Source organism: Pogoniulus pusillus, chromosome 19 (assembly GCF_015220805.1).
Source record: "Pogoniulus pusillus isolate bPogPus1 chromosome 19, bPogPus1.pri, whole genome shotgun sequence".
Taxonomy (NCBI): Eukaryota; Metazoa; Chordata; class Aves; order Piciformes; family Lybiidae; genus Pogoniulus; species Pogoniulus pusillus.
Genome location: NC_087282.1, coordinates 14197950 through 14218557, shown reverse-complemented (window position 1 = coordinate 14218557; position 20608 = coordinate 14197950). Strand labels below are relative to the sequence as shown.

The 20608-nt window shown below is 41.9% G+C and overlaps 1 protein-coding gene across 1 annotated transcript in view; it reads left to right on the top strand.

Moving 5' to 3' along the window:
* Positions 1–19884, top strand: part of ALG13 (ALG13 UDP-N-acetylglucosaminyltransferase subunit) — a 30950-nt gene extending 11066 nt beyond the window's left edge. The window contains exons 12-28 of the mRNA XM_064159739.1: positions 249–429; positions 1284–1359; positions 2025–2130; positions 4014–4078; positions 4912–5012; positions 5754–5881; positions 6552–6786; positions 7267–7423; positions 10158–10287; positions 10851–10886; positions 11029–11084; positions 11687–11749; positions 12090–12255; positions 13272–13394; positions 16368–16408; positions 17706–17889; positions 18972–19884. Coding sequence (XP_064015809.1) covers positions 249–429; positions 1284–1359; positions 2025–2130; positions 4014–4078; positions 4912–5012; positions 5754–5881; positions 6552–6786; positions 7267–7423; positions 10158–10287; positions 10851–10886; positions 11029–11084; positions 11687–11749; positions 12090–12255; positions 13272–13394; positions 16368–16408; positions 17706–17889; positions 18972–19237 — 2114 coding nt within the window. The 3' untranslated portion in view covers positions 19238–19884. The remainder of the gene's footprint in view (positions 1–248; positions 430–1283; positions 1360–2024; positions 2131–4013; positions 4079–4911; positions 5013–5753; positions 5882–6551; positions 6787–7266; positions 7424–10157; positions 10288–10850; positions 10887–11028; positions 11085–11686; positions 11750–12089; positions 12256–13271; positions 13395–16367; positions 16409–17705; positions 17890–18971) is intronic.
* Positions 19885–20608: the final 724 nt, after the last annotated feature.

Sequence of the window (20608 nt, the reverse complement as noted above, 5' to 3'; positions counted from 1 at the left end):
GGAGTGGGGAGGAGAGAGATGGAAGCTCATTTCTTGTATGTTAATATATACATAGACTCACTCTTTTTAAGTGGGATATTAGATCAAATTAATTACCTGAATTGCTTATGATCCTCTCTAATAAAATTTATTATAACTAGTGCCTTGTAATAGTAGATATCTGAAGATATGCTTACCTCAAACTGCAGCAGTTCTAGTGGATCTGGTAGTATTTTAATTTGGTTTGAGCTTTGTTTTGATTTATTCAGCTGTACTATATGAGATTCTGTACAAAGATGTGTTTGGCATGGATGAAGAAGAATTAAGGTCTGCAGTTGAGCTGTTTCGAAGTGGGTCCAAGAAGAACAGAAACAGTGGCTCTGCAGGAAGTGAGGATGCAAACTTTGATTGTCTTCATGAAAAAGTATCCAGAAATTCATCAGAAAAGAGGTATTATTCTGTGAAGGGGATGTGGTAAAAGGGAAATAAAAAAGTCCCAAACCATTAAAAACCTTGCAAGGGGCAACTTTTCCAAGTTCCTTTGGATGCTCACGGGATGTTAACTCTCTTTCCTGGATAGCTGGAGCATATTGTGGAAGAGAGAGTGCTTGCCTTGCAGCTGGAAGGTATCACATAATTGACCATCCTTTGCTGCTGGCTACGTTGTGGTTGCACATTACTCTGTAAAATAATAGCTTATTTGTAAATTAAATTATTATTACGTCAAAATATTTTCATAGTGAATAACTGTTACTATTCTAAACCTTTATAGCTCTGCAGAGGCGATCGTGTATTGAGTAAATTAATTCTGCGTTATTCTCTTGGTTGTCCTTTCTTAATGGCATCCTAGCCCAAGCAGGCAAATAAATGGTAGCATTATTCAAGTCTTTTGAATCACTGAGGATGAGGGAAAAGACAGACCTGTAGAAACCCTTGTTCAAGTCTCTAGAAAGGCTTGAGGAATGCTTCTGGCCATTACTGGATGCTTATAGCTGACACTGGTAGGATAGGACTTGCAACAGGTTTTCTTATACTTGACTGTACAAGTGACTAATCAGTCAGTGGAATCAGCTTCATCCTTTCCTTGTGCAAGTTGGGGGTGGATGTTGGAACAAGTGAAAATTATTCTCCTGGAGCTAGAAGGGTTGTCCTATATAACGTCACAGCCATAGCTGGTGTTTAAGGCAAAATATACCACTTGATGGCACCATGGTGCTTTTTAAGACTCTAGGAACAATTGATTGATTTTAATCCTGTCTCGAAATGACGCATTGTCTTTTGTAATCTTATTTTCAATGTCTTAGAGCAGACAAGTGGGAAGGAAATGAGACTGACAATCCACAGGAAGATAAGTTCAAACAAGGGATTGAAGAAGAAAAGGTTTGTCAGTTGGGGAAGAGTTCCCGATGGTGGGTTTTCTTTGTTGTTGTGTGATGTCACCCTTGTTAGGGCTAAACCTTCTTTTTCACTTTAAAAAAACGATCTATCTGCTTGTCTTTGGAGTTTGCTCTTGAGTTTCTATGAAATGGGGCAATCCTGATAATCCCTTTTCTTCTCTAGGTAATTTCCAGCTCCCCTTCATCCCCTCCCTGTGGAGTTTAGCAAATGTTTCCTGGTCTACTGTTCATTTTTCCCAGAAATGGTTTAAATCAGTACACAGTATAAGTCACTTGAAACAAGTGTGGAAACTATGTAGAAACCTGTTTTCAGATACAATAACTGACATTTTCCACCAGCCTTTGAAACCATGCCTTCATTGGTATGGTTAACCTCCTTTTGGATTTTTTTTTTTAGTAGAAAACATACCAAATGTTACTCTTGAGCCTTTCTAACCTTTCCAAAGTCTGTTCGTCCAGCTTCTGAACATCTGAAATGTGTTTCATATTCTTGAGCATTAGTTCTTAGGCAAATATAGTGCAGGTGAAAATTGTGGAGAGTAGTGTGTATACATCTTAAAGTGGTCAACAGGCACTGGTAGAATGAGAGACTCTGCTGAGCACATGAAATGCACTTGTTAACGCTTCATTTCAACTCTCTTTTTTTAGCCTCCAGAAAATCCAAAGATGCCCGTTCCTTATAAAGTGCTGAAGGCACTGGACTCTGAGATCTATCGAAATGTGGAGTTTGATGTTTGGCTGGACAGCAGAAAAGGTATCTCTAAAAAGGGAAAAACACCACTTTCTGAACTAGACTCAGTGCTAAATTTGAGTCTCGTGTCACCTGTTCTTCACAGCTGAGGTGTGAAGGAAACTGGTTAACCCAACAGATACTTGTAGGTAGTTTGTCTTCCTGCCAGTAGCTGGTCTCTTGGCTTAGTTTCAAAGTATGGAATACACTTATACACTGCATAAGGGTGATGAGGTTGCTAAAATTCTGACTTCTTTTACTTGTTACCTGTGGCATAGGAAATAGAAGGACTCCACACAGATTACAGGTCTCTGTTACCCTTCTAATACAACAGAAATTATTCCAATTTGAGAGGTTTTTTTTAGTTGCAGCATGTGGCAAATGACTGGAGAGCAGCCCAGAGGAAAAGGACCTGGGGGTCTTGGTTGATGGAAAGCTCAACGTGAGCCAGCAATGTGCACACACAGCCCAGACCGCAGACTGCATTCTGGGCTGCATCAAGAGAAGCGTGGCCAGCAGGTCAAGGGAGGTGATTCTTCCCCTTTACTCTGCTCTCCGGAGAATACTGTGTACAGTTCTGGAGACCCCAACACAGGAAGGACATCAAAGGGTTTGAGTGAGTCTAGAGGAGGGCCATGAAGATGATCAGAGGGCTGGAGCACCTCTCCTGTGAGGACAGGCTATGATAGTTGGGGTCTTCAGCCTGGAGTAATGAAGGCTTAGAGGAGACCTTGTAGTAGCCTTCCAGTATCCGAAGGGGGCCTACAAGAGAGCTGGGGAGGGACTATTTTACAAGGTTTTGTAATGACATAAGGAAGCGTAATGGGTTTAAACTGGAAGATGGGAGATTTAAGATAGATGTTAGGAAGAAGCTCTTTACAGTGGCGGTGGTGAGACACTGGAACAGGTTGCCCAGGGAGGCATTGGATGCTTCCTTCCTGAAGGTGTTCAAGGGCAGGCTGGATGAGGCCTTGAGCAACCTGTTCTGGTGGGAGGTGTCCCTGCCTATGGTGGGGGGGCTGGAACAAGATGATCTTTGAGGGCACTTCCAACCTGAATCATTCTATGTATGCAAGGACTTCTTTTTAAACCACAGTTTTTCACTTCAGAGTTGTATTACAATGATAATATCAGATTTAGCATTGAGACCTGTGAAATGAGGTGGTTTTCTCTTGCTTCCCAGCAGTCCTGGGCTTTGAACATTCTGGTGAGATTTCCTGATCTTCATGGCTTGGGTTATGTTGCTGCTTTTTAGTGTATACTGTGGCTGACCTATAAAGCAAGAAGTTACTAAGAAAAGTTTTGAAGTGGTGTTGGATGTCTGATCCCATGTGCTTTGCATACTGGAGAGCTCCAAAATTTTACAACTTCCTAAGGAGAAACAAGTGTCATTACAATTCTTGGAACAGGTCATAGCAACTAATTACATTTGTAGAGTACTGACCTGCAGAGAATCCAGACAAGGGATGAAGACAAACCTTCTGAAATTCAGCAGCAAGGAGACTTTAAGCAATGTTAGTTTTTCATAACATCTAGTTTTTGCCAAGTGCCATTTGGCAGGACAGAACACATTCAACATACTTAACACCAGGACTGGTATTGAATATAGGTTTAACTCAGTGCCATCACAAAAGATGTTGTAGTATTGTGGTAGTAGTTCCACTTAGTGCATTAGCTGGATATTACTGCACTGCTGTGAGTTAGCCTGGTTATGGTTTGTTACAAGAACATCTAGAATTACTTCACTGTTACTCTGGGAAATGTTCAGATATACATAGGAAATATTTAATTCCAGTGGCCTATAATTTGTAGTTGGATGCTGTCATGAAGTACTTGTAGGATACATGAAGAAAGAACAGTAGTTTAAAGGCTTTTCCTTTTTTATTTATTTATTCGTTTATTTTTAGAGCTTCAAAAAACTGACTACATGGTGTTTGCTGGGAGACAGTACTATGTAGGAGACAAGTGTCAGGTTAGTACTCAAAAGGAGACTCAGTTATGATAAACTATTAAAACTGCTTTAAATGGAGTATGGGAAGCCATCATCAAATCGTTTGACTTCCTAGTTTCCCAAGACTTTTCTCATTCTCTTTCTTGTAGCTATTAATCTGTTTTTCTGTTCAATTTAATTTCTCTTGAAGAATATACCTTTAAGCATTGGGTAGGATGAAGGAAGTTAATCGTGGACCAGTGATACACATTCTGTATGAGTGTGAAAGTTTGTGACGGCTCAAAATGCACAAGTGTTGTCTGTTAGGTTTTTGCACTGGGGATCAGCAACAAGCCTGGACAGTCTAACAGTTCTGAAAGTAATGTAACAAATATGCATATGAAGTAGAAAGGGAAAAGCTAATCAAGGAGGAGCAACATGGTCTGGCTAGGAGATGCTGAAAGGAAGGTCAGCTTTCTTTGTATTCTGATATTGTATGTAGTGAGGTGGTGTTTTTTAATCACTGAGATAGCACTGATGATTCACACAGTGAGTTGTTTCTAGCTGAGTAGAGCTTTCCAGTTTTATCTTCTGTTCTTTTCAAGTTCCTAGGTAGCAATCTCTGTTGGTGCTTACCTGCTTGGCACTGTATATAAAAACTGAAGTTCGAATGTGGGCATCTTCTTGCCTCTCAGTCACTCACAAGATTTATTTTTTTTCCCCTTCCTCCCTGATGTTAGTACAGTGCTCTTTATTTTGAAGTGGGCCAACTCAGCAATACAGGAGCAGCTAGGAGCAGCCTTTACTATTATCGGTTTGTGTTCTGAATCTCATGCAATTTGGCTTTTTCAGAGCTTCCCTTGTTCTCTCTCCAGGTACGACTGGAGCCTGGAGGTAAGTATTACAATGCTCATATCCAGGAGGTTGGGCAGGATGGCAGCACGTTGACTGTATTCGTTGAGGAGCTGGCAGAAAAGTAAGCAGTTTAGTGAAAACTTCCTATTTTAGCTCTTTCTGCTTGAGTTTGTGTATTCACAGGTGCTTAAAAGAGAATTGTTAAGATACTTTAAAATTATCACCTAGGCTTTCAAATATAGAGTGAGGCTTTGCTTCCTTTTTGGCTATTGCTTTTCAAGTAAGATGTTGTAGGAGATATTTTTCTCTTGAATTTCTAATGAAGGAAGTCATTACTGGAATTTTTCTGTGAAATTTCTGTGAAATGCTCTTCCTCTGGAACATCAAAGTGAACCTTTGCAGTTTGGGCTTAATTCACGAATAGCACATTACCCTCTGCTGTTGATTTCTCTCGAGTTTTATGTTGTACTCAAACTACTAACTCATTAGCACTTTTGGTGAGTCAGATTACTTTTTCCACCTTGCTATTCAGAGCATTTCCTCTTCTGTAAACCTAAAATTGAGCTTAATGACAGTGTTATCACATGCTCTCAGATATACCTCTGAATCAACCACAGTGCAGGGAAGAAAGACTTGACCCGTGAAATCAATACTGTTGAGGCTTAATCCTGGCTTGTCTCCTTTATGAAACAAGTAACAGTAATATGTACTTGGTGTCAGAGAAACAGATTATTTCCACAAGCTCACTACACTCTTAAGTTTGTGTTGCCTTTTTTTTCTATCTTAGTGTTGTTTCAGCTTTTGTTGTGTAATTATGCAGTGTATTCTTGTGGTGCTGCTGACATCAGTGTTCTTTGTGCAGGCATACAGTTCCTTTGGCAGACTTAAAACCAGTGACCCAGGTAACCCCTGTCCTTGCTTGGAATATGGTTCCCAGTCGAAAGGGAGGAACCTATCAGAAGATGACAGGTGGATACTTCTCAGCATTAGGTTTGTAGATGATTTCCACAAGCTTTTGTTCCCATGGGGCTGGTGGAGGGGATCTGGGGAGATTGTAACAGTAGCAGTCTTCAGATACTGGAAGTGACTTAATTCAGTTTGTGGTATAAACTTGGTGTCTGCCAGGGTTTGATGTAGATTGGTCTTCAAGGAGAGGGATGAACTTGATTTTGCAAAAGAGAAAAAAATGCATTACAAAGTTGACACTGCTCAAAATTACGAAGGAATTTGTCATTAGAGAACCATATGTAAAGACCAAGTCTTTGAGCTAAAAACCTTGTCTAACTTGACCTTACAAGAGATGTCATTTAAATACAGATATTTGTTTGGATTTTTTTTTTTTAATTCTTTTAAATGCAGCCTTCATAAAGAGATCTTTAACACAGAGTACTAGTTTGATAAGCTGAAACTGGGAAGGTATTCACAAGTGAGATGTCTGCATTCTACTCTTAGTTTAGAACACTTGCTTTAACTTTCAAAATAAAGGTATGAAGTGTGCATACTTTAAAATGCACTTTTCCTGGGACAGAGCATTAGCTCACTATTTCTCATGTGTCCAATTATTGCCTTTTCACAAGTGATAAAGAGAACATAGCTCTGGAGTCAGCTGTTAAAGATGTACGGCTGTCCTTTTTTTTCCTATCCTCAACTGAAACTGCAGAAATGGATATGAAAACAAGAAAAAGAATGCTGAAGAAAATTCGTGGGAAGGAACTCTTTATGGCTGTGGCTTACAGCAGGGGTCAGCCAGTCCTTCCACCTCGTCTACAGCACAACATTCCTTCTGGGCGCTCTCCAGTTCATCTGTCACAAGGTGGTGGAAACATGTCACCTTACGAACCTTATCACCCTCAGCACCCTCCTCAGAGACACAGCCATGGATTTGGGATGCCAAGGTATGAGCCTTGAATGTCTGAGATCATCACTTGTAATCTCTTCATTTTTACTGCAGAGTAGTTAAGAGAGAGTTTGTGCTGGTTAGTAGTAGGTAACGCTACACATTAGTTCCATCTCAGAGACACTTCCTAGTAGTTAAACATTTTGCCCTCTAAACTTAGGGGATCTGCCCGATTTATAAACAGGCGCAGCATGGTTTGCCCTCAAATAACATTCTACCCCAGTCCAGAAAAGAGGTGCTATCAGAGCTAGCTACGGGTTCTGGTAAGTGAATGTGAACCTTTTTACAAAGTGTCACTCTGGCATAATTAGGGAAGATGGTGTGAGAAAGGTGAAGAAGTCTGAGCTGTTAGTGGCACAGTATAAAACAAGAAGCTTGAAGTGTCGCTCGAAAAAGAGCAAAGTTAAAATCGAGCAATGAAACCAAGATGAAATTCCAGAGGGTGGCGATTCTTAACCTCCTTGCTTGTCTTTTAAAGCTTATACAGCCGGAGCCGCCGTCATATGCAGTATGTAAATAAGGAATGTCGGTATGGGTTTGTACCAGGGAATGGAGAGGACCTGCAAGCACCAGAAGAAGCTGCAGCTTTCTATGAAATTGAAGGAGGCGATGATGCTGCTTTTCCTACTTTACCAGTAAGTTAGCAGCAACTGATATGTTAAAACCGCTTAAAGAGTAGGGAGACACTGTAAAGATGTACAGCACTTCTTACATGTGTAGCAGCTTGCCTTTTTTTCAATGAACTTCAACTCTGAATGTGGTTTTGAGAAGGGAGGACAGAAATGAGCATAGATTGTGTAAAACTTTAGGCCTAAAGTTGCTCATCTTTCTCCCTCCCATCCCTGGCAGCACTTGTTTTCTATTCAGTTTATTCTAATAAAAGTAGAGTTACATTTCTTCTTACTATTGCAGTTTGAAAACAAAATTCAAAATCTCCCTGGTATGAATGTCTCTAGCTCTCAGTATTGTAGGAGAAAGTGTGGCAAACAAGTGAGAAGCTAGCTGATTGTGTAACTGGATTGAGAAACTGTGTAGTAACAGTCTGAATTGTTCCTAGGACGTTGTAGTTGTGATGTTTTGGACTAGCATGTTCCTCGGATATATTTCTTCTGCTACAGAAACAGGAGAAAACTACAGATACAGACTTCTGAAGCAGCCTTACTGTTAGGTTGTAGGTGAAGTGGCACAGTTTAAGAATAAACTCAGAAGTAATTTGTTTTATTTGTACTCTGAGCCTAGTACAAAGCTGGATATGCTGCAAAAAGTCCATTTATGTTTAGGTACCGGAATAGGAGAGCAGACTTTTTCTGCAACCACTTTGGTAGGTTGGAATTTCTTACTGCTGTAAACAAATGTTAGAATTGTATTTATGTGGAAGGTGAGGAACCTGCTCAGTGCTGTTTGAGCAGTAGCCATTTCAAAATTGCCCTCATGCTAAATCTGCAATCTTTGCTCTCATTCTTTCTCCAAGAATGTCAAAGAATAATGATGCATTATCCTGCAATTTTTTGTTACAGTGTGAAATCAGTGCAGCTTACCAGCATTTCATCCCCTTTGTTGGTCTGTACCTTGAAGCTCCTAATGAATTGTTCTTCATGTTCATTCAGTTACTTTGTTATTGTCAATGCCAAAGCCCCTTCTCTGTCTCTTCCTTGTCTTTAGTAAAGGAATATAACATTTCCTGGGGAAAGATGCATCCCATAGAAAACTCTGCCATTCTTCTAGAGGTCTGGTGGGACAATCATCAAGTCAGTCATCAGCAAGTTTGCAGATGACACTAAGCTGGGGGCAGATGTGGCTGGGTTGGAGGGCAGAAGGGCTCTGCAGCGGGACCTTGACCGCCTGGACAGATGGGCAGAGTCCAGTGGGATGGCGTTCAATAGCTCCAAGTGCAGGGTGCTGCACTTTGGCCACAACAACCCCACGCAGAGATACAGGCTGGGGTCAGAGTGGCTGGAGAGCAGCCAGACAGAGAGGGATCTGGGGGTACTGATTGATACCCACCTGAACATGAGCCAGCAGTGTGCCCAGGTGGCCAAGAGAGCCAATGGCATCCTGGCCTGCATCAGGAATGGTGTGGTCAGCAGGAGCAGGGAGGTCATTCTGCCCCTGTACTCTGCACTGGTTAGACCACACCTTGAGTACTGTGTTCAGTTCTGGGCCCCCCAGTTTAGGAAGGACATCGAAATGCTTGAGCGTGTCCAGAGAAGGGTGACGAGGCTGGTGAGAGGCCTTGAGCACAAGCCCTACGAGGAGAGGCTGAGGGAGCTGGGATTGTTTAGCCTGGAGAAGAGGAGGCTCAGGGGTGACCTTATTGTAGTCTACAACTACCTGAAGGGTGGTTGTGGCCAGGGGGAGGTCGCTGTCTTCTCTCAGGTGGCCAGCACCAGAACGAGAGGACACAGCCTCAAGCTACATCAGGGGAAATTTAGGCTGGAGGTGAGGAGAAAGTTCTTCACTGAGGGAGTCATTGGACACTGGAATGGGCTGCCTGGGGAGGTGGTGGAGTCGCCATCCCTGGGGCAGTTCAAGGCAGGATTGGATGTGGCACTTGGTGCCATGGTAAAGCCTTGAGAATTGTGGTAAAGGGTTGGACTTGATGATCTGTGAGGTCTCTTCCAACCTTGTTGATACTGTGATACTGTAATCTTCTGACTTATCACATTTGTCTCAGGCTCCTCTGAGCTCTTTATCCATGTCATAGTCACCGTGCCTTCTGAGGAGAATTTTGAGTGTCACTAGATACAAAAAGAGAGTGAATCAACTTCTTTTACTCAAGCATCTCAATCCTGTGTTTCTGTTTCCGACAACTCTGTATTTTAAATTGTAGCGCAACTAAGGACTGACTTGAGTGGAAAGACAAAGGGCAAGAGAAGTGTTAAAGGGGTCCTGTTGGAAACATCGATGTGTGATGTGAAAGATTCAGTTAATGTGGATGGTGATTTCTATGCCAGCAGTTGCCTGTGGGTTTCACCAGTTGTGACTAAAGAGAATCTTTTTTTCATTATAATTGAAGTATTTGGATGAACTGGTCTGCTGGTGATGTGGTGGTGATACTGTAGGATGTAGAATGGAGTTTGTTGCTGGGTAGCTGTTCTGGGATCTGCTTTCTCTGTTTCAGCCTTGTTTGTACTTGCGATAAAGCTGCCAAAGTTCTAGTGAGGATCAGTGGTGGGTCCTCAGAAATCAGTTACCTTAAGTATGCTGATCAGAGGGAAAGGTGAAGGAAGAATTGTCTGCTGTCGTTTTGCTGCTTGTGTGTCTATTCCTATGCATCAAGGTGCATAGGAACAGACACACAGGTGGTAATTCTAGGAAATTTTGGTTGCAGTGAGCTTGGTTAACAGTCTATTTCTACTGTGTATTTAGAGCCAGGGTAACCCTCCTATCGTCCATGGTCCAGCAGGATTTTGGGTAGCAAGGAGAGGCCCAAACTCTGTTCCACCTAACAAGCAGACCCTGAATTCCTCAGAGGAGGAAGAAGAAACAAGTGAAAATGGTGAGTTCCTTAAGTATTAGTGGGTGTACACACAAAGTTAGATCCAGTGTCTCATCTCATACTATTAGTATGATTATTTTTTTTTTTAGGACTTAAACTTGCACTGAGCTGCAGAGGTGATACTGGCTGACCAGAGCAATTCATAATGCATTAGAGATGCCTTTTAACTGTAGACGTAGTATGTGTTTGATTGCCAAATTAGATTCCTTGTATCTCCTAAATGCCTGCTCATTGTGAGCTTTGAATGTGCCTTTGAGAGTGTTTTCCTTCCTCATTTCATAGAAATGCGTCACTTCTGTTTAAGCTTGCCACACCATCACCCTTGCCATTCTGTAGATCTGTAGCAAGCCAAGTCGATGCTTCAAAATACATGGTGTCAGTTTGGTAATGGCAACCTTGACACTTGGTGGAATTACAAAATATGTGTATCTTGACTGTTCCTCTACTTTTTCTGCACGAACAGAATGATACTGAAAGCACCCAAAATGTAATTCTGGTAACTTCAGCTTTTAAGTTGACTTTTTCCTCCCAAATCTCAAAGCTTCCTGTTCTCCCCCTTGTAGGGAAATTTCGTGAAGAATTTATCTATGCACCTCCAGGTAAGTAAAACTTCAGCCTTTACTGATTGAAGACTTGATGAGTGCAATGCACTCAGGACCTTTTCTTCTAGATTTGGAAGAATTAGATTTAATGCTGCTGCTTTTTTCCTTTCCATAAATTTTGCCTGCCTATACCTTCCAGATCCTGACTGTGAAAGCGCAGCAGTGTTTAATTCAGCAGAACCTACAACCAACTTGGTAAGATGCAGTCACTGTCTGTTCAGATTAGGAACTCTTGAAGTGGGTGGTATTCCTCATAGAAACTGTGCTTGGATGTAGGATCAACAGAGTCAGTCAGAGGCTACTTATTCACTCCCTTTTCTTCATGAAGTGGGGAGTTTTTTGTCTCAGGCTGCGAGTACATTCTGAGTTGTACCAGATATTTTAGTCATTTTCCACCTTCCCCTGTGCAAAGAGGAGACCTGTGTTTGGGTGATGTTTATTTCTTTTTCTGTTCCAGACAGCACTTGTGTTTCTTCATGCTATTCTTCAAATCTTACTCTTCCAAGTCATCTTACTTCTTAACTGTGGGACTGGAGGCATGTCACATCTGCTAGAACTGATTTTTGGACTATTTTAACTTTTTAATCTAGAAACCAAATATTGAATCACATACTGGTCTGCGCTGGGTGTGAAAGCCAGCCCTGTACGTGTCAGAATGAACTGCTTCTACGTGATTTACAAAAGATCCTCCATCTCTCTGTAGTCCATAAATAAAAATAACTTGAGAATGTAGAGTGTGTATATTGTGACTTCTTTGCCTCTTAAGTGGACTATGCTTTGCTTTGGAATCCCTTCAGGAGGAAGGGTTGGTCTCTGTGTCACCTCAAGATGGAGTGGCTTCCTACGGCTATCCACAGAAGGTAGTTTTTTATTGTGGTAGCCCTGTAGAGAGGCAACCACTCTGCTTGGTTACTGTCAGTTTTTGGGGTCCCTCTCTGTGCCACTTAGAATATCTTACAGCAAAGAATATAATTCCATATAAGTATAAGCAAATTAGAAGGGTGAAAAGATGCCATGCAGGTGGTGTCTTTGACTCCGAACTGGTATTTTCAAACCAGGTTTTAGAGAATTGGGTAATTTGATCTATCCATAAAGGCAGTTTCCAAAATTTATTTACATGAAGTCACAATTTTTGAACTGTATGATGTTTCCATAGTCTTTGTCAGAGACAGTGTACTGAATACTGTGACTCTTTTTCAGGCGATGAACTCGGCATCAGTCTCAGCCTCAACAGGTGTTTATGCTGCTCCAGCGGCAGGTTTCTCAAATTCTGTTACCTCCACTCCAGCCAGTGTCACAACAGCAGTTCCACCCCAAACAGCAGTCCAGCCAGTCATAATATCTCCCCTTTCCATAGGGAGGCCAGGTAGAGTGTATGCGCCATGCCTGTGGACTTAGATGTGAATGGTTTTGGTTACATCTTTCTCTACTTTTTTTCCCCTCTCACTTATCCAAGGTAAATGTTAAAAGGTTTGGGTTGGTTTTGTTTTTTGTTGTTGTGGTGGTAGTTGATTTTTTTTGTTTGTTTGTTTTGTCTGCTTGTTTGTTTTGTCGTTGATTGGCTGTTTTTTGAGGTGGGGTTTGTTTGTTTGTTTTACAAAACCCCAGTCACTTTCTCTGGCTTACTATGACTTAATAGTTGTTGTAACTGTGCTGCTGACTTGTTGTTTTTGTGTGTTGAAGGCAACTTATGTTGCCCCTCAATTTGAATTGTAGCTGGAGGTCTGCTTTGGGTTCCATTTCACCTTTAGCATTTAACTGACAAGTGTTTTGCTAGAAAGTTCGTGGCAGCTCTTTTCTCCCTCTTGTTTCCTACAGCTCATTTTCCTTTGCTCAGTTCTGTCTCCCTTTTCTCCATCTTCTAAGTTCAGTTTGTTTTTTTCCAGTCTGATGATAGCATACTTCTCTAAGCTGTCTACTCACTGATGCTATTAGGGATCACTCACAGAGATTTGGGGCAACTAATGACAATTAATAGTAGTTCCAAATAATTCTGTTCTGATGAGTCTTGAATCTTCGCTTGTTTTTGTGGACTTAAGTCACGTTTCTAGTGACTTTTAAGCAATCAGTCTGTTCCCTGTTGCTCTAGGGCAATTATGTAAGGGAAGCCCAGCTTTCTAGTACTGACAAATGACTGAAAAGGATGTTTATGCTTAACTGGCATATGAAGTTTGCAGATAGAGATGTAGCTAAGACTTGAGAGACTGGAACCTTCCCATCTGCTTTCAAACTTTCTTGTGGACGTCTTAAAGAGATGCCTAAAGAGAACTGTGACAAAGCTTGTAGTTAGCACTGAGATGACAAGGAATTGCAGGCGTCATTGTGTACCATAGCATCTTGCTCATGTGGGTGCTGTTGACTTTTGTTTCCTTCTAATTGTAGCAGTTTCTTCGGTGCCAATCCCAGTTTACTCAGCTCCTCTTTCTCCAGTCGGTGAGGTGGGAGAAGCTGGTGCCACTCTTCCGCCTTACTCTTGTGACCCCAGTGGCAGTGATCTGCCCCGAGGTAATGCCACTGTTTTGTCCTTTTCCTGCTGCTGCTCTTGGGCATGCTCCTAATTTGCGTTCTCCACAGAAACTTGAGAGAACACCTGTGGTGAACAGAAATGGCTCTTTGCAGCTTGTGGGGAGTGAGAAATAATATGATGGCTGTTTCTGCTAAAAATATGTTAATTCTCTGTTCTGAGCAGCAAGTTTGTATTTGTTTGAAATTTGTGATTGCTGTGTCTTTAGACAGCATCTGAGAGAAACAAATACCAAGGGCAGGAGTGTTTGGCCTGTGTTGTGCTGCTTCTTGCTGGAGAAATAACTTTTCTGATAACTGATTTAGAAAAAAAGAATGAAAATAGAGCCTGTAGTTGAGAGATTTGTTTAACAACCCAAAGATGAAGCTGTCAGCTGTCCTACAAACTAAGTGCCTCTCAGCTACAGGAACATGGGTACTCTTGGCTGTTCGGCCATGTAACTTGGCCTCTTTACTTCCTAAAATAGTCTTCTTTCACTGAAGACTGACTTGATTTCTAGACATCTTAGGGAGAAATAGAAGCAAACCGGTCTCCTACTGTACCGGATTCTGTTGCAGCATTCCACAAAAATCAGTGTTTCCAGTATCATTTTCTCACTTCAGTCTGTCAGCCCTTCTTTTTACTGTTATGATTGCTGTGAAGCAGCTGTTTCATTCAGCTCTTGTGCTTGTTTTGTATTGATTTGCATAAACAATTGATGAACAAAATCAGACTTAAAAAAATATCCCCAAACTTATTCCAAATGGAGATGCAGTTTCAGTGAGTTACTAACGCATTGGCATTTCTGTCAGTGTTTGGGTTATTTTTAGTGTTTCACTGTCTGTGGTCAGTGTCACAGCCAAATCACACCCATGCTTTCAGGAGTGAGCTTACAGCTGTTGGATGCAGAGGAGGGTGGAAGAATCTGCATGCACTACCCAGAATATCTGTGTAGATTGTTGCCTTGATCAAACACACTGACCAGTAAAAGCGTTCTGCTGCAGATGCCAATTCTCAAGTCCTTGCACGTTCTAGGACTGGTTTTGTGTTTCTGATGTTGTGCTTGTCTGCAGCAAAATGAGATACACTTGATGAGCTGAGGCACATGTGGTATATGGGTGAGCAGGGAAGCTATGTGGAGTCAAGACTCAGATCTGGGGGGAAGTGGGTAGCTGGTAAGGAGATGGTTTAGATGGTAGCTTTGGAATTGTTGCTAACTTGAAGCCCTCATAAGTTCACTCTCTTTAAAAATTTTGCTTTCCTTTTTAGCTCCCAGTAGTAGTACAGCAAAATCAATATGCTTGTTTATACACATACACACAAACCTACTGCTGTGGAAGAGGTGACTTGCTCTTCCTCAGCCTCTAAAACAATTCTGTATTTGAATCTAAGAAACCAACAGTTTTTCTCATGCACTTTTCTAGAATTGTATTAGGGTTTAAATATTCTGGTTTTCATCCTTTCAGTCAACTTTACATTTTAAAACAACTTCACTCTTTTTTGGACAGTTGGAGATGCACTTGAAATTTCAAAATCATGTTGTTGTGGGGGAGTGGTTTTAAAATTCTTCCCCACGTCTTGGATTGGTTCTCACTGTATTTGTCTGGGGGCAAATTATTCAGTATATGGAAGGCAGAAGTAAAGACTACTTGCAAGAAAGGAAGCAACTGAGTACCCTTGTGAGAAAGGGGAAGGAAGGAGTATATTCCTTATTTTTCTCTCTGCCTCCATTTTCTGAATTGATATAACAATTTAGGAGATCCCCAGAACTACATGAGAAGTTCTTGGTATAGGAGCATATGTTGTCCCTATTGATCTGTCGCTATGATCATTGCTCAGCAAAGCTCTGGAGATGGAGATAGAGGCAGATGTAGACTTCACAGTGAGCAGTAGCATTGTAAAGCTGGGGCCTCTATGGAGTTGGCCTGTTGTCTCATGTGTCAGCCCAGTATGAGTATACACAGCATGTACGTAATGTGTGTACTTTGGAAGTGAGTTGTCACAGTATCACCAAGGTTGGAAGAGACCTCACAGATCATCAAGTCCAACCCTTTACCACAGAGCTCAAGGCTAGACCATGGCACCAAGTGCCACGTCCAACCTTGCCTTGAACTGCCCCAGGGACGGCGACTCCACCACCTCCCCAGGCAGCCCATTCCAGTGTCCAATGACTCTCTCAGTGAAGAACTTTCTCCTCACCTCCAGCCTAAATTTCCCCTGGCGCAGCCTGAGGCTGTGTCCTCTCGTTCTGGTGCTGGCCACCTGAGAGAAGAGAGCAACCTCCTCCTGGCCACAACCACCCTTCAGGTAGTTGTAGACAGCAATAAGGTCACCCCTGAGCCTCCTCTTCTCCAGGCTAAACAATCCCAGCTCCCTCAGCCTCTCCTCATAGGGCTTGTGCTCGAGGCCTCTCACCAGCCTCGTCGCCCTTCTCTGGACACGCTCAAGCATCTCAGTGTCCTTCCTAAACTGGGGGGCCCAGAACTGAACACAGTACTCAAGGTGTGGTCTGGTCACTACTGTATGAGAAGGCTGCTGCTGTGCTTTTAGTAGTCAACTTAGTTTAGGCACTTAAAATGTTATTTGATTAAATACTTTTTTCCTCTGAAAACTAAGCCTTGTTAGGAAGCCAGAATTGCTTAAGACCTAGTTGCTTAGGTAGCAGAAACTCATAGGATTGACAAATAAGTTACCAAGGTAAATAAACCAAAGTTAAAACTAATTTAATTGTTGAAGTTCAGTCAGACAAATGTTCTCCTGTTGCACAGATATCTAACTGGATATTTATTTAAACTAGTTTTACGTATATTTTAAGTTCCATTCTTAACCCTCAAAACTGTAAAGAAAGTATTGTTAAAGAACTGTCAGAGTACATTAAGAGTAACTTAAGGTTAGATGCTCTTAATGTGTGTAAATTTTTTTTGCTTCCTGTTTTATGCTTGTCTGCTCTTCAATGTCGTGTCCTTTAATTTCAGATACAAAAGTCTTGCGGTATTATTTTAATCTGGGATTGCAAGTAAGTGCTTTTAAAATGTATGTAGTAAATTGCCTGTAAACCCTGATGGTTTTCCTGACAAATGGGCTGGCGTATTGAAGACTTCCAAGTGTGCTAAATGCGCATCCTGTGGACAGGACTATTAATATGTGTAGGCTTGGTGGAGATTGAAGTACAGCCTGGGATATGAAATTCTGACTCAAAATGTGAAGCACGCTAGTTTGGATATTGTGATGATTTGGGTATTACCCACCCCTTCTGAAATCACCCAGACTAGACTCGGCCGAGATGAAAATTAAGATGAAGCTTTATATTTACAGCTTAGCGCAATAGAAAAGCAGATATTTACAATAGCTATATACAAGTTAAAAAGTAATACAGAAACACAACACCCCTACCAAAACCAGAGTCCCCAGGATGGGCTCTTAACCACCCTCCCACCTCCCTTCGACCCCTCTGCCTTATTCCAGACTTTGCCTTACGTTCAAGGTGAGTTTGGAGAACTGGCCAGAGGGGTTCGAAAGCAGGATTAGTTAGACAGCAGATTAGGGAGAAAAGCACAGGCAGACAGAGCCAGAGAGCAACTGCATTATCTATGTTTGTGTTCTTGTTTTTATACATCTCAGCAAGCCTGTGAGTGAAGTAGACATCACTGTTGTTTCCATTTCACAGCCTATAATCTAATTCTTCTCACCAAAATATTCCAGCTAGCTTCAAACTAGCACAGATACTTAGTTATTTTACTTTGGGTTGTGGTGGTTCTTTTTATTTTGTTTTTGCAGAGAGTGTGAAGGTATGGAAAGGAATCTATAAGACAGTAAGAAAATGTGTGCACGTAGCCAAGACATCAAACACTACTTACAGCTGTGTGATTTGAGTCTTCTAGGACTTGCACAGCTGTGTTCAGACTGCTTAACACCATTTCTCTGTGTTCTGGGAACTCTTGTTCTGCTGAAGAATTGTCTGCACTAGCAGTCATGGGTAGCATCAGTGCTGCTGCTTAGCTCAGGGAAGTAAAAATAATGTCAGCTTCCTCAGCAAAAGAAATAGGAAAAAATCTTTTTGGATGTGACAAAGTCAGTAGGTAGGAATCTTCTCTGTAGATTTCTGACACAACAGTATTGTGGAACTCAAAGTGGCTGCTGGTGCAGGTATTGCAACATCTTTTCTGATAGGCTGTATTGGAGATTTCTTTGTGTGTGTGTAGTATCTTAAGGGACTAGGAAGGAAAAAAAATCACTCCTTTCTAAGGAGAGGTGAAGAGAGATAAAGGCTGTGTGGTTGTTTGCTTGACCCAATGTTATCCCTTCTCTCAAAGTGTTGTCATCAGAGCTACTGGCCTTCCATGGTGTACATACAGCCAGTGCTGCCACCTTCACCTGTGGAAGTTTATCCAGGATATGCTGAGCCGGCTCCTGTCCTAGATCAGTCAGTACCTCAGCTTTATGGTGATGCTGGGCGAACTGAAGTCCACCAAGTTCCCTTGGAAGCATCTGCAAATGGTTAGTATTTATGAGCACATAGCTACAGAGAGGTGGGGGAATAGCATGGCTGCTCCACAGGAATTTCTTGCCTGCAGCTGTTGAAGCATGAGGATGAGAGGACATAGAGTAAGCCAGGTAAGGAGTTATGACAAGGTCTGCTGTCTGTGGTACTATTTGAAGTATGTCAGAGTCACCGGTGTAGCCAGCAACAAGTCAAGGGCTTCTTAAAGTCGTGGAAAGGAAGTAGTAATCTTTTCTAGGTCTGTAGTAGGTATACTAAATTGTGAGAACTTTTTTTAAAACTGAAGAAACCTCTTTGCTAACTGATTAAGCCATTTAGTCATAACTATTTAGTCATGGCATCAAAACAGAATGCCTATTTAATGTAAAGGAGGCAAATGAGTTTTGACAAGCATGAGTGCTTCACAGGAATTTTTCAAAAGGAAGATCTTGTAGACCTTAGTTTCAGGCTTAGTATACTGAACTGTTAGCTCTTGACTAGGCCCTGCTGCTAGCTGCATCTCTTATTGCTCAAAACATTTGCAGCAAAACTCAAGTTTCCCCTAGTAGCTTTGTAACAAGCTTGGAGATACTCTTGGCAGTGAATAGAAAGATTGTATTAAATGAGAAAAACTATGTCAAAAGGTCAGATGCCTGCTCATTAAAATCAGTGGAACATGGCAAACTCTTGCAAAAGAGCAGAGCATAACAACTGCTGCTCAGAAGCATACAGGCTTATTGCTCTGCTGGTGGATTTTCTGCATAGGTGAGTGCTATATTGTCAGAGGTCAAATAGGGGTAGAACATAGTGGTTCTTTTCAAGAGGGACTTGGCGCTACTCTGAAGCGGAGTGCTGCTAAGCAATTCTTGAACAGGCTTTAGTGCAATGAGCAGCAAGTTGTCCTGTAGTCTAACTTAAGACACAAGATTATTTTGCTCCCTCTGTCAGAAGGAACATGTATGGGCATAGAGTTGCCATCTAAATGGGTTTTCCCTTTTAGCCATCAAAGTAATTCTGTGTTTGTGAAGGTCTGCATTAAAAAAGCTATGGTAAAATATGTTAAGCATGTGTTGTTCTGTTTGTTTTGGTTTTCTTTAAGGTAACTTTCAAAATATGGAGCCTCCACCTCTGTCCTACGGGCCAGTCTATTACCCAGTGGTGTCAGATCCCTTCAGCCAGCAGTCTGTTCCTGGGATGGATTCTTTAGTACCTGCTTATCGCTATGTTAGTACCTGGCACACAATAAACCCACCATATGGAAATTCTCCCCAGACTGCTAATGCTGTAAGTTCTGGACCACTGCCCCAAGTCAGCTACATTGCCTCACCTAACCCTGCACCTCATGACATGCCTCAAGGAATGTAAATCCTTGCTCACTTCTTGCCCTTGGTTTCTCTTGCTTCTTCTTAGTCAGCTATATATTAATATTGTTAATGTTACCCTGTCTTCTTGGGTCAGATTGTTTGATTCAACTGCAATCAAATTTCATGTTTCTCCTGTAGGTTTAAGGTGTTGATTCAGTCAATTATGTAGGAACGCACAGGAGAGGAGGGTACACAAACTACTGTAGGGAACACAAAGCTTCAGTTTGACTTCATAAAGTATGTGCCAAAACATTTCGTTGTCACTAAAGGAATGTCACATCATGTACCTCTGGGAGGGGGTGGGGTTGCACTGAAACACAGACACCTGGTTCTTGTTTAAGCACTGAAATAGGTAGCTGTTAGAACTAGGGTTAAAACTGCGCACAGGGCTGTTAAGAGGATGGAAATTGCTTACTCGGACTTTAAAACTTCTTTGCCTCTAGTGGTCACACTTTTGTAATAGCTGTGTTACTACTGTCATTGTGCACAGGGTTCATGACCTCTGAAAGTATAAGAATCCTGTTCTGATCTGGTGTATATTTGTAAGATTTGTTTTGTGAAAGCTGTAGCACAAATGGTGGCAGGCTTGGTGGTTTTTGGTTTTTTTTGCACTGATAGCACAAAATAAAGGCATTGAACACATGAAAATGTGTGGTCATTTATCGCTGCAGGTTACATTCCTGACAGTTGTCCAACAGCCTGGACTGAAGAATCACAGTTGTCTTGTGAGGGATGAGGCTGCTCCAGCCTTCTGTGAGGAAAGTAGCAGAAGCTTTCAGCATGAGAATGAAGTGCAATGGAGAGCTGTGGCTGTGTTCATGGTGATAAATTTAGAAAGGAAACGTTGAATAGTCTGTGCGTGTGAACTGCAACTCTTAACTGACAGTCTGCATAGGCCCTGTCCTTAAATATGTTTGCAGTCTGTGCAAAATGAACAAGAAGGGGGTGTGAGCTGGGCCTTATGTGCAGCCCTGGGAATACAATGATGGCACAGCCCTGTTTGGTGTAGCAGATGGGCACAAGGGCAGGTTATGTTGGCTCAGTGCTGGAGGCCCTGAAAACTTGCAAAGACACTTGTTGAAGGAATCTTTTGCTTCTTTGTAGAGGCACTCTAGCAAACCTTGACTCTTCAGGTGCTGGTGAATTGTGCAGCAGTCTCAACCTCAACAGGTATTTATGCTGCTCCAGCTGCAGGGTTCTTCTCAAATTCTTCTGCCTCTAGCCAATGCCACAACAGCAGTTCCCTCCCCAGACAGCCAGCCATAGTATCTCCTTTTACTATAGGGAGGCCAGGTAGAGTGTATGCATTGTGCCTGTGGACTTGGATGTCAATGTTTTTTATTGCATCCTTCCCTTATTTATTATTTTTCCC